At 41.7% G+C, this 13,405-nt stretch overlaps 1 protein-coding gene across 4 annotated transcripts in view; it reads right to left on the bottom strand.

The window, feature by feature from the left end:
- Positions 1-13,405, bottom strand: part of rptor (regulatory associated protein of MTOR, complex 1) — a 239,276-nt gene that overhangs the window by 165,052 nt on the left and 60,819 nt on the right. For all 4 annotated transcript variants that reach the window (XM_038714432.1, XM_038714434.1, XM_038714433.1 and 1 more), the window contains exons 5-7: positions 12,116-12,274; positions 10,541-10,687; positions 1,883-2,058 (exon numbers count right to left, since the gene is read on the bottom strand). In XM_038714432.1, coding sequence (XP_038570360.1) covers positions 1,883-2,058; positions 10,541-10,687; positions 12,116-12,274 — 482 coding nt within the window. The remainder of the gene's footprint in view (positions 1-1,882; positions 2,059-10,540; positions 10,688-12,115; positions 12,275-13,405) is intronic.

Raw genomic sequence — 13,405 nt, 5'->3', positions numbered from 1 at the left:
CTGCCACATATCCAGAAGTTTTAAACTTATTTTGATAACTGATAGAGATGCTGGTCAAAACTACAAAAAGCAAGACATGACTTAACTGCCTTACAGAGTATTACAAACATTTGTGATGTAATGACAACTCATAGGGCTAACTAGTGCTACTGTAGTTGGCTAGCTAACCACTAACAAGGTACCCAGCTGGGAACATGATGGTGCTAGTCAGTCGCAAAAGCTCTCCGAGCGAGCTGGATTTCTGTCAGTTAAACAGTATGCAGTTAGCACGATAGGTAGCTTGGTCACTAGCTGGAAAAAAATTTAACAGTAAGGCTGAACGATTAATCGTTTTCAAATCAAAACTGAGATTTCAAAGAACGTGATTAGCCAATCGTGAAGACTGCAATTAAAAATGTAGGTTAATTATACAGCGCGTTGGACCTGTTTTAAACAATCATGCAGATTCATTCCTTTGTCATCCTTGTGTGACAGACTTGCTCGCCAATCATGCGCCTCCTGTTGCGGTCCTACTCACCAATCAGAGATGGCACAGGGTGTGCACATTTTACAACAACAAACGAAACTAGAGGAAAACTTGGGATAATGGCTCCAGCTGACACAGGCGCTGTGCCGTGGTTATCTGATTTGTTTTCCATCTGCAAACATCATTTCAAGGGAGTGAGAAAACAAGTGCAGCTATCTCACATTTCAAAGCAGGCCTTCTGTTCTTTTTGATACCTGCTGCTACAGACAAATATCAGTCGATACTCAAAAACAGGTTTGACACGCAACCCTAACGCATAAGATGGCCTCTCTAATCAGCTCTCAGACTGTCAGAAAATAAAATGCCCTACTGTACATACAAGATGTGGAGTTACAGAACATGTATATGTAGAACATGAATTAAATATCTGTGTGAGGTGTTTTTGACAGAGGATCAGTGATGCAATCACCTTTGCCTGGGTGTGCAAGCCCCACATGCTCAGTGTGCCCCACACACAGCTGACTAGCTGATGCAACCGGTGTGCTCCCGTGGTTTAGCTTGAAGCTCCACCAGTACAGCCCACTGAAAGATGCATCGTGCTGCATTTAAATCAGGCCACTGTATCAGCCCAGCCTCCCAAACAACATTTTGCCTGAATATCTTTTACCAATTTTACTGAAGTGTCCTGCGCAGGGATCATCATCCTTGCATCGCTGTGGATGATGTGGGTTTACATTTTTCATCATAGCTGAATACTGAGCAGGGTGGGAGCTCAGGAGTGTTTGCTCTCTGCGCAGAACACCTCATTGTGTCCTCAGAGTGTCCAAGCAGCGATCCGAGCTGCCACTAACAGGCTTTACAAATTCATGACTGACACACGGATGAAATGGTACATGGTTAAAGGAAAATATTATGTTCCTTTGCATGATCATTACAGACAAATAAAGCATTATCTAGCAGAAAATGAATCCACAATCAAATCCAAAAAAAAAACTGATTATGACCTCATACTAATTATTATAACCTTATATTAAAAATTCCTCTGTGGTATCGAACAGCTACTTTTTGGTCAAGCAATATAGCTAGGTGGGGATAGTTCTTCAAGTTCTTCCAAAGCAGAACCTATTTCATATTTTCTTAACTTCTGAGAAAGAAAATAACCCTAGAGCTCCTGTATGTCCTGTATTAAGATTTTCATCCTACTGTTTTTAGCCCTGACAGGGTTCATTAAAGGACAACACTAATTAAACGTTAACAGTTAGGTGACAAAAAGCTACCCCCTTACTTCAGCATTAATTCAGGACATACACTGAATAAACCATGCGGAATTCCTCGATTCTGACTTTTCATACGTAGGATAGGAAGAAACTGTGTTGTGGTAGAGAGAAGAAAAACAAAGTATGAGAGAAACGTTACCATCGGAGGGCGATCTTGATGGGCGTGGTGAGGCAGGAGGTGAAGAGGTCGGCTGGGAGGTCGGGGTTCATGGGCAGCAGCTCGCTGGCCTCGCAGGCAGCCAGCTGGATGCAGTTCTTCATGGAGGGCGGCAGGGGCATCTGGGCAAGTGGGTGGCTGGGATTGATGGCTGCCACCTGAACAGACAAAACATGACAGTTAGAGTTCATTTACTGACCACCTGAGCCACATCTAAATATATGTAAATGTAACTAATATTTATTGGAATAAAAGAACAATTAGGTTTTAAATATCAGGAGACTGTAAAGCTGCAACAACCACAGTAAGAATTCAGTCATTTCAGACCGAAGGACAGGATGTTGAGCTTTAGCTAAAGACCAGATAAGACATGAAATAAAATGTCAGAGGCAGACTGAAGAGCAGCAGAGCTCCAGACTGACATACAGTCCCCTCCAAAAGTATTGGAACAGTAAGGCAAATTCCTTTGTTGTTGTTGTTCACTGAAGACATTTGGGTTTAAGATCAAAAGATGAGACAAGAGTTCAGAATTTCAGCTGTTATTTCCTGGTATTCACATCTAGATGTGTTAAACAACTCAGGACATACCACCCTTTGTTTGAACCCACCCATTTTTCAAGTGAGCAAAACTATTGGAACATGTGACTGACAGATGTTCCTTGTTGCCCAGGTGTTGCCTTTTAGGTTGATTGTCCAAACATTAAATATCTCTGCATGACTAGTCTAAGTTTTCATCCTTGGTTCAAACCTATAAAGACTGCATTTCCTGTTAAAGAGGATAAACCAACATGAAACCAACATGAAGACCAGAGAGAGCTGTCTATGGGAGAAAAGCAAGCCATTGTCAAGCTGAGAAAAGAAGGAAAATCGACCAGAGCCATTGGACAAACATTGGGCATAGCAAGCACAACAATTTGGAACGTCCTGAAAAAGAAAGAAACTACTGGTGTACTGAGCAGATAGAGGTCGAACAGGTCGGCCAAGGAAAACAACAGTAGTTGATGACAGAAATATCGTGAGAGCTGTGAAGAAAACATCACCAACGACCTCCACAGTGCAGGGTGAAGGTATCACAATCCACTGTTGGAAGAAGACTCAGAGAGCAGAAATATAGAGGCCATACCACCAGATGCAAACCACTCATCAGCAGGAAGAATCAGATGGCCAGACTGAAATTTGCTGAGAAGTACAGAGATGAGCCGTAAAAGCTCTGGAACACAATCTTATGGACTAATGAGACCAAGATTAATCTGTACCAAAGTGATGGAAAGGCCAAAGTGTGGAGAAAGAAAGGAACTGCTTATGATCCGAAGTATACAAGCTCATCTGTGAAGCATGGTGGAGGTGATGTCATGGCTTGGGCGTGCACGGCTGCTTCTGGCACAGGCTCATTAACATATATTGATGATGTAACTGATAATGGTAGCAGCAGAATGAATTCAGAAGTGGACAGAAACATTTTGTCTGCCAGTTTACAGAGAAATGCATTGAAACTAAACGGGAGGAAGTTTATCATGCAGCAGGACAAAGAGCCAAAACATACTGCCAACAAAGCAAAGGACTTCATCAGGGGGGAAAAAAGTGGAAGGTTTTAGACTGGCCAAGTCAATCACCTGACCTTAACCCAACAGAGCTGCATTTCACCTCCTTAAGAGGAGACTGAAGGGAGAAACACCCCGAAACAAACGAGAACTGAAAGAAGCTGCGGTAAAAGCCTGGAATAGCATCACAAATGAAGAATGCAACAGATTGGTGATGTCGATTTGGTCGCAGGCTTGAGGCAGTTATTGCAAGCAAGGGTTATGCCACCAAATATTAAATGTTATTTACTTTAGGATTATTTGTTCCATTACTTTTGCTCACCTAAGAATGCTGTGGTCTAATATAAACGGTGGTATGTCCTAAGTTGTTTAGCACATCTAGATGTGAATACCAGGAAATGAAAGCTGAAATTCTGAACTCTTGTCTCATCTTTTGATCTTAAACCCAAATGTCTTCAGTGAACAACAAAAACAAAGGAATTTGCCTTACCGTTCCAATACTTTTGAAGGGACTGTAGAAAGATAAGTAGTGAAGAAAGGAGGTGCAGAGAACAAGTGAAGAGACCTCACTGGCATCTCAATACTTCAAGAAAAACAAGTTAGAAACAAGTCAAAGTGTGAGTTTTTGCAAATGTCCAGCGATGGCAACAGGTGAAAGCATTAGCACCCTGTTACCACCTACACAAGCCTGCTCTAACTGTTGTCATTATTGTTGCAAGCTGTTCGTACTCGTCAGATTTGGCTTCATCTCATCACTCCCATAGAACTTTCTCCAAGAGGCAAATCTATTACTTGTGATTTGATCAATTGTCAACTTTCAGCAACAGACTTCACTGAAACCAGAAACTGATGAGAGTGAGCTCATTTAAAGTATTGTATTTCATATCAGTTGAACCTTGTCCACCATGGAGATGTTTTCTTCATAAGCTGCTGTGTTGTGTGTACCACTTTGAAAGTGAAACATGGAGTTGGGAAAAGACAAAGAAAAATCTCACTGAAAACTGAAACAAACTAACTTCTGTTATGGGCAGCATGAGATGAGCAATATATTTTTTGTTGCTGTGTTTTCCCTCCGTTGCAGAAGATACATAACAGTGCTGTTTGCAGGTTTGCCACCTTGTGCTTTCAGGCAAAACATTTGAATTGACGCACCGCCTGAGATATTTTGAGAAAGTAATGATAATGTGATAGTTTATCGATCCCAGGGAGGACATTTTCCTCTTGCTTGCCCACTTAGCAGGCGGTCTTCAGAGGTAAACAATCCTCTTGTCTATTTAAAAGACTTAGCATGTTATTTCCACACTCTGTGATGGCAGAGTCAATACAAATCTAAAAAATGGAGGAGGCCTGCCTATGATGTAAAACTTTAATTATATTTGGAGCTTGACTATTTATGTGCTGCATTGTACTGTTTGCTGGGAGTTCAATATGGTTTCTGTCTTTTGCCGAGTAGACTTTAATGAGCTGTGGGTCTTAATGGAGGCAGCAATCCAAGTCCTCCCTTTATCATCGCTGACTGCTATGGGTTGTTGCTTTGCCTAATTTTAGTAAGAAATTAGGAAGGGAGATTATTATGTTATTATTATTGCCTCTTCTGCAAAATACCACCCAGACTCTTGGTCCTCTTTCATTGACTACACAATATACCATCACAGTTTCACAGGCTCTAATTTTGGAACAGATAAATAAATTGAACCTGTTTATATAAATATTTTTGAATAAGTGTTTGATATTTCATTGGCAAATGCTTGGGAGGTCTCCAGTCACATTGGCTCCCAATTTTTTTTTGTCACTCCAGCTTTTGTGTTTTGTCCACCTCAGCCTGCTAATGTTGGAGCGCTCCAAGCGGTCGAACTGAAAATTAAGAGTTTGTGAATCTGACTCAGTAACATTACTGTACAACCGTGAGTATACCTAGTGTTTCTGTCGCATTCTCAAAGCTTAGAACCATAAATGGTTTTAAATCAGGTAGCTTGTAAAAAATAAGGTGCATTTAGTGGTCTAGAGCTGTTATTTCAATGTATCAGATTTTCAGTCAACATTTATGTAAATAAAAGTATCAGATCTGATCTGATATTGTCAGATTCCCAATATTAAACGACTCGGATCAAAAATCCTTGACTGAGACATCCCGTCTGGGCTTCCTACATTTTATTACCTCACCTGAATAAAGTCTCAGAAGTTATTACTCTTTAAGGAGACATTAAGCTTCATGAAGAAAGACCAGAAGTGCGACAGTATATCACAAGGCGAAGGCCATATATTTAAGGAGGCAATTCTTAACAATGTCATCTTGTTACTAAACTGATTGCATGACAAGGCCCATCACGGTAACTTGGATTTAGCTCATCAAGTGACAGTGATTAATCGACTGACCACATCAAAGAAGGTACTGCAGTAGACAATTTGCCAAGATGGCTAAACAGGCACTATTACAGAAATGTCTATGAATGTGCACCGTCCCGGTAACTTTCATTGTATAAATAAAAAATTTATGTCTTGATCTTGATTTATGGTAATTAGTCAAAACAGCATGTCAATGGCAGGAAAAGAAAAACCTCCAGTGAGTGGGAAGTGTGGGGGAAAACTCACCGTATTGCACACCTGGCCTTGCTCAGTGTAGATAAGCATGTCGGGTATGAATTGCAAACTGTCACCATAAGAACTCTTAAAGAGCTGTATACACCTTGAACAGCTGTTTACTGCAGCGGAAAATGTTGCTAAAAGTGCTAAAACTCTTTCTGTGTTTGCAAACACTTTGGGGGCTTCAGGCACGAAGGCTAAGTGGGAGGAGAGAGTGTGAGAAAACTGTATTCAGTGTTAGATTGCACTAAAAGCCCTGGCAATCAATTTCCACTGTCAAAAGAACACAAGCAATCATAGGTGCATTTATAGACATATAATCTAAGAACAGAAGCACTTTCATGTATAGCAGACCCAGCAAACAACTAAAAGACAAGCACAAACAGAGCAGTAATACGAAAGAGCTCGTGAGTGGAAGCTACTCCGTGGGCCTGCTAGCTTTAGCTCAGCATCTGATGCAAGTTGGGGTAAACCTTATGACCCGAGGCAAGGACTGAGGGGACGTGCCAGTCTTTCTGTGCCCAGAGGGTGACTCAAGTCAATTAGAGGATGAGACAAGGAAACAAATACAACAAATGATCCAACAGCCTACCCGTGAAACAAAACAGGGAAAGAAATGCTATTCCTGTTGTAGGCCTGGAAAAATTCACTTAAAAAAGGCAACAAAAAACTGATCTTCTGTATTCTATTCATAAAACTACCATGACCTGATTCAAATGTTCAACACAGGTTTCTAGTTAAGCTAATCAAACTGCATAAAAAGGGCTTGTGTAGATTTATGTAATGCCCCCCGACTCCTGTATATACTGCACAGCTTTCCTGCTCGTCACTAGTCCAATAACTCATTAGCTGACTCTATACTAAGTGGTGGAAGAAAGGCAGCGGCAGCAGCTGAAGCTCAGATCTCAGTGTGAGACATTATGTATTTACAGAACCCCTCTATAAGGAGCTCTGCACACACATGAATAAATCATGATATTAAAAATACAGAATAAGAATAGTCTTAATTAATGGCGGAAAGCATGATAGCGTTTGCAACTGTGCATGTGTCTTTATCTATCAACATACATATTTCATTTCTCTTTGAAATACTTGCAGGCGTGAGTGGGTGCCCGATTGTTGCTGTGCAGATGGATCTCTGCCAGTCTTCTTGTAACATAATTCCTCCTCTCTCTCTCTAATGAGGAAATCGGCGACTCACTCGCAGAGACAGACGACACAAACAAAGTGGCATGCGTTTCTAAAGCCTCTTGTTGTGTCAACCTATGAAGAACATTGTCTCTTCAAAGAAATTTGGAAGAAGTGTGTGACGGCGTGCTGCAGTAATCCTAACGGTAAATACGACAACATTGCCAGCAGAAGCTGATTAATGCCAAGCATCCATTGTAATTATCACATTAGCATATTGTAGTCTTGCAAATTACCATGGAAATCACCATGACAGCTTTCTTTTCTCTTTCACTGGAGATATCAGGGTACAATTTAATTGCTGTGAATCCCTTTTTTGTTAAGTGACACTAATTTATGAGACTAATCCCACAGGGTGGGAGGATTTCAGATGTAAAAACACACGATCACAGCAGAAGAGCTCAGTGCCGCACGTGCACGCAGGGCAACCAAAAAGCAACTCTATCGGGCAATAAATTTTACAGCCGTGCATCAATTATTCATTAAAATTATCGAAAGAGCCGTTGGAGGCTTAATGTGAGCATCCTGGAAACACTGGCACCACAAACACCTTACCTACAACACACACGCATACACAAGCTCTCACAGTCCAGCGTGTTCGTAGCTGCAAGTGCTGCCGGGCACACACATCCGCCCCGCAACTAATGCAGTGAGCATGTTTGCTGAGTGCACGCAGGAAGTGATGAGATATTTAAAAGGAAGCAGGTGGCCCTATAATAGAGACTGACTGACTGGACTGCAGGAGAAGGTTGATCTGGCGCTGTGGAGGAGTGATAAAACACCTCCTCCTCCTTTTACATCTTCCCATCAGCCGGCTCCTTCATGCTCTTGTCTTCATCACCAAACAATACAGTCCCTGGTGAGACCAGGCCTGTCGTGCTATTTGAAACGGGTGCACCGTGTGTGTGTGTGTGTGTGTACAGTGTGTATTTAAAAATGGCTGACAAAGCGAGCGTGTGCGTGTGTGTGTGTCTCATTGTTGCATGATTACCCCATGTGCGTGCACAGAATGTTGTGACAGAGGGATGTGGGTGCAGGAGAGCGTTGGCGAGGTGGGGGACTCCCTGCTCGGATCACCTCCTGCATGATTAAAAAGTCTCTAGAAGTCATCGCCTCTGTCTTTATATTCTATTACCCGTCCCTGTTAAACACTTCCTGTGTGAGTGGGTGAGAAGGGCGGGCACTCAGGCAGAAAAGTGAAATTGCTTATGGACATGCAACCTCACCTGCATTTGACTGGGGGACTTCCTCCGTTTATTTCCCTACCTAAAACTATAGTTAAACCCTGAAGCTCCAACCTTTAAATAAATAAATAAATACATGTGTGCACTGTCCGTCCTTTCTTGCGTCAGCCACACAGCATCTCTCAGCTGACAATACTCATAGTCACTTCACAAGCTTTACTCCTAGACCTTAAGGCTAAGGGTTGACTAGAATTACACTCAACTGACAACAGACAGTGGTAGCTAAAAATTTTATCTTGGCTATAGCCTTGGGAGAACCCCAAATGGCCCATTACTCAGTAACCCTTGTACAAAACGCTACAAGAACGAGGGGTTTGTGCTCCCACCACCTCCTCTCTGGCTGTTGAAACTCTAGGCTGGACGGTCATTTCTCTTTCAATAGACAAGACAGTCAAAACATATTATTAAAAACCTGTTATGGACAAAGTTGTTTGTTAGAAAACCCAGAAGAAGACACAGTGTGTTTGATGCGAAAAACAGACGATACTTTTCAACAGCAGTTTTAAACCTGAACATCTGGACTAGTAGTTCTAGTCCAACGTGCAACATCAAGAAAGGTACCAGCAGCAGTTTAGATGCAGGTGTAGATATGCTGGTGCCACCCACAGGCAAAGAAAGAAAGTAATTGCTGCAATCTTGACACTCGGTACACCTACAAGGAATTAAAGTAATTTACATATCACTCACATTCTGGGCAGGTGACTATATTTATATAATAGCTCACTCTGATAATCAATTCATTTACAAAATGTTGATTATTTTAGAGCCAAAAGGTATACTGTATACTTCCAGGCTTTTTCTACAAGAGTATACAATACTAAATAATATAATAAAACGTATTTTTGTATTAATATATATTACATTAGGCTCTTAATTTTACATAACAGGTGGTTTAGGCATTACAAATAAAACCTCAAAAAGTCTTTGCCACAAGTCAAGTTAAACTTGCAGAAGCTATTCCACTAAATGTTCTATTAAACGTGAACGAGTGAGCTTGAGTAAATTAAAGCCAGATCTGTGAGGTGGCGTCTGAGAGACCATTGTCTGTCTCTTGGACAATTTTTCTTTTGAACCTGGATAATGACATGTAAGTAGTTTGTCTGAGGGAAAAATGCCTCCCAAACTAAGAGAAGAAGAAATTATTGTTTTCAAATAAAAAAAATAACTATGGAGCTACTTTTATAAATAACTACAGTAAACAAACTCAAAATATAAAAGGTGCAAAGAAACTTCTTTTTCCAGGAACAAGGAAAGAAATCTTTGTTGTATTTAGTAAAATATGATCAGTGATTTCAGCCCTGATGGTGTAGCCCTGCCATGACCTCTGCAAACTGAAACAGGAAAGAGCCGGGGAGGTTGAGGATGGAGACTCTTGTGAAGAGTTCTGTCAAACACTGCGGCAACTCAGCAGTTTAGCTGCTGCCTTCACCTCTACTTTAATGGGTAAACACAGCGTTCACAGAAGCCCTCCCATCTCTCTGCTCAGTACTGCTCATCGTGTGCCCCTCTCTCTATCGCGCTCTCGATTTCCAGCTACTCTACAGTCTGGCTGAAACTTCTCCATGAATAATTGAGATGAATGACAGCGCCATCTCATTAGGCATTCACATAACACGCCATTGCCGGGAGAGAGAAAGAGAGAAAAAATGTCAGAAAACGGTGAAGCAGTGAGGGGAATGGGGTTGGGGTAGGTAAGGTGTGTGGAGAGGGGTTGTGTACTCCCAAGACTAAACCATAACCATGATTTAGAGACAGCTGCCCATTTGATCTGGATCACAGCACTAAGGACATTGTTGATTTTTCAGGGAGGATCCAAGCGGAGAATCATGACTTGACACCACTTAGGTCCTCTTTATAAATACAGGATGTGAGTTTGTGTGTGTGTAAGAGTGACAAATCACCCACTTTGTCACTGATAACTCCAGCTGTTAATTTCTCCCCAGTTCCTGCACACCAACTGACTTGTGTGTGTTGGTATGACTCACCTAATCTAAGTTTTTTATTTTTTTTGTCTTCCACCCCTACTACTAATTCACGGCTGCTGTGTTGTTGGCATGACTGTGTTTGTCAGTGCGGCTGCCCACCTCCAGCTCCTGCTCTCTTTGCAGGGCGAACTGTTTAAACGACTTGACAATGATTCCGGCATTGGAGCAGTCGTAGACAAAAATGGACGGGCTCCCCATCCACGTCTGCAGGTCGTAGATGGACAGCGGGATGTACTGGGTGTAGTTCTGAAAGAGAAAAAGAGAAAGAGACACGGAGGTGTCGGAGTGAGGAATGAGAGAGACGGTGCATCATGTTACTGCTGATAACTCACTTTTGTAGATTTGTGTTTAATTTTTAACTCGTCATCTGTTTGATGAAGAGTGTGAGGAGAGGAGAGGAGAGGAGAGAAACAGTTGAAAAGAGAAAATAATGATGAGGGAAAATGAGAGGCACAAAAAATGGGGACACAAACACAAAAAGAGGCAGTAAGTAATAAATCTAATAATCATGGTGCAATAAAAGGTGTTCTACACCGCCTCCCTGACAATGCTTTAACACCAAATCTCTACTGATCTCATGTTTCGGCAGCCAGTGACACAGCAGCTTCATTTAGCAGGAAAAGGAATAAGTACGAGGAGTAAAATGTGGAGGAAGAAGAAGGAGAAAAGAGAAGGAGAAGAGGACATAAGGCCCGAGGGTGTACTGGGGACGTGGAGGCAACAGCTAAGCCCAGACAGCAGCAGTGCATCACTGTGAGTGGGTGCTTACTTAGAGGACAAGGTGATGAACAACTCAAGAGTCTCCACATAGCTGTCGAGCTCAACCCTAAGAACACTACATGCAGGTAAGCTATGACGAACGCTTTCAAATTTGGTTGTAACGTCATTTGGCACTTTTTGACCACAGGAAGCCACTCTAGTGTACAAATCATCTCTACTTTGGGGACAAAAATCATGCTTTGTAGTGTTTTTTACTGGAACACAGCTAAGAGGGGCGAGGCCTATAAACACAACACCATTGGCAGTTATTGAGTTAACCCACTGGCTGTTGCTCTTTCAAAATGAATTGGTGCGAACAATCCTCAACTTCCTCAAGAGGCTTCTGCGAAGAAGCAAGAAGTCCACGAGTGTTACCAGAAGAACGTTATAGACCACACATGGCTGCACACTCTGCTACACAGCTCCTCAATGCTGAGCATGGTGGTCACGGTGCACATGCATCTGGACAATTTATCAGCTCTCTTTGAATGTCTTTGTGTGAGGATATAAAGAGTATGTTATGAAAGTCATAACCAGTAAAAATATCTGCATTCAGAAAGCCACACATCTAATCCAAGAGGGAAAAGTTGGTAAAGCCAGTGGAAAGAACATGCTGTCAAAATGCTCTGAACCTATTATTTTTGTATTTCTTTTCATCCTGCTTGGAGGACATACTGCAGTGCTTTGTGTGAAACTAAGCCTTAAGTGACTGCGTTAGACTGTGTGTATCGTAATTCAACTTGCAGACCAAACCAGACCAAAACAGCATGATTTGGCCTATTATGTGGTTCAGTTCAATAAATGCTACTGAAATGTCACAACTGTTTGTTATGTGAATGCAGTACTACTGTGGTTATGCTGTTTGGGACTAGGAGATTTACTGCTGCATTAATATAGAGAGTTTGTGTGTGGTACCTTATTGAAGACCCAGATCTCTCCATTGACAGTGGGACGTGGCACCCCGTGGCCATTGTAGTGGAAGAGGACTCGCTCCTCCTTGGCGTTGCGTCTCAGTGACGTGCACAGCTTCTTCACTTCGTCCACCGTGGGGTCAAGACTCTGCTTGTAACGTGCCTGAAAAACAGCATGGAAGAGAGGAAGACTGTCATGAATATTTTACATGAACTACGTTATATCTCCTGCTATGTGACATAGGACCGGATTTACTAACATCCCAAATAAAGAGTACTATTGCGTGTGCATTCTACAATATTGCACGTACAATTGTAGTATCTGTTGTGGGTAATCAACTAAGAATTATTGCATAGATGACAACAGGAGCAAACACAATGGAGGTGGCAGTATTTAGGGTTTTGCATGTTTTAATGGTTTCCGCCATGGAGAGTCAGGAGGGAAAGCAGCCACTGCGTAAAAACCTCGTACCTGCCCATCCTGCCTGAGATTGCACAAAGTACTTGGGACAGCACACCTGAAAAACTGCTTTGGGAAACCTCAGCAGAAACAGATACAGTATGCTGGAATGACCCAGACGCCAGGAAATGCCAGCAGATCGTGCTTCATCCAGCCAGAGGGAACAATCACTGACTGTGGCTGGATTAATTTTACACATGATCCATGCATTGCAGCTGGCGGCTCTCCGCAGCGCCACACAACTTTCTAAATTCTTCCATCTCACGGAGAAAAGAAGTCTGGTCTAAATAAAATTTGCTTTATTGCCATGAATGTTAATACAACAGTATTGCCAAAGCTAAAGGAAAACACAAATAAAAAAATCATATAGTTCATCGATTAAATAAAATAAAATAATTTTGGATATGGAATACTATTTTCTAATATTGTTATTTCTCTAAGTTTTGTTTGATTACGGCTGTGTCTCCTTCTGGCAACAACAACAGCAGCCATCTCTGCGCAACACTTTGCAGTTTGCACCTTCCTTTCAAACGTATTAAATACAGATGCTGTTGCACTCACATGAAATTCCGTTTAGGCTTGGTAGATCACACTGTGTGTAGTAAATAAATGTATTTGCATGTTACCCTCACATTACTTTTCACAATAAAATTGACACGCCCCAAATTGCATATTCATTAAGGCAAAAGTAGTAAAAGAACAGCAGGTGCTGTCTTGCACTTTCGAAAGACGTCATTATCCGTGCACACCGTTAGCAGATCAGCTTATGTGTTATTTTGCTGGTGTTATCAACTTTGCACACGTTTTTACTCATGTAAAACCTTTAGTAAATTT

This window comes from Micropterus salmoides, unplaced genomic scaffold, assembly GCF_014851395.1.
Source record: "Micropterus salmoides isolate LMB-PRFRI ecotype aquatic unplaced genomic scaffold, ASM1485139v1 Ms_hic_scaffold_12, whole genome shotgun sequence".
Classification (NCBI taxonomy): domain Eukaryota; kingdom Metazoa; phylum Chordata; class Actinopteri; order Centrarchiformes; family Centrarchidae; genus Micropterus; species Micropterus salmoides.
This window is presented reverse-complemented; position numbering and strand designations above follow the sequence as displayed.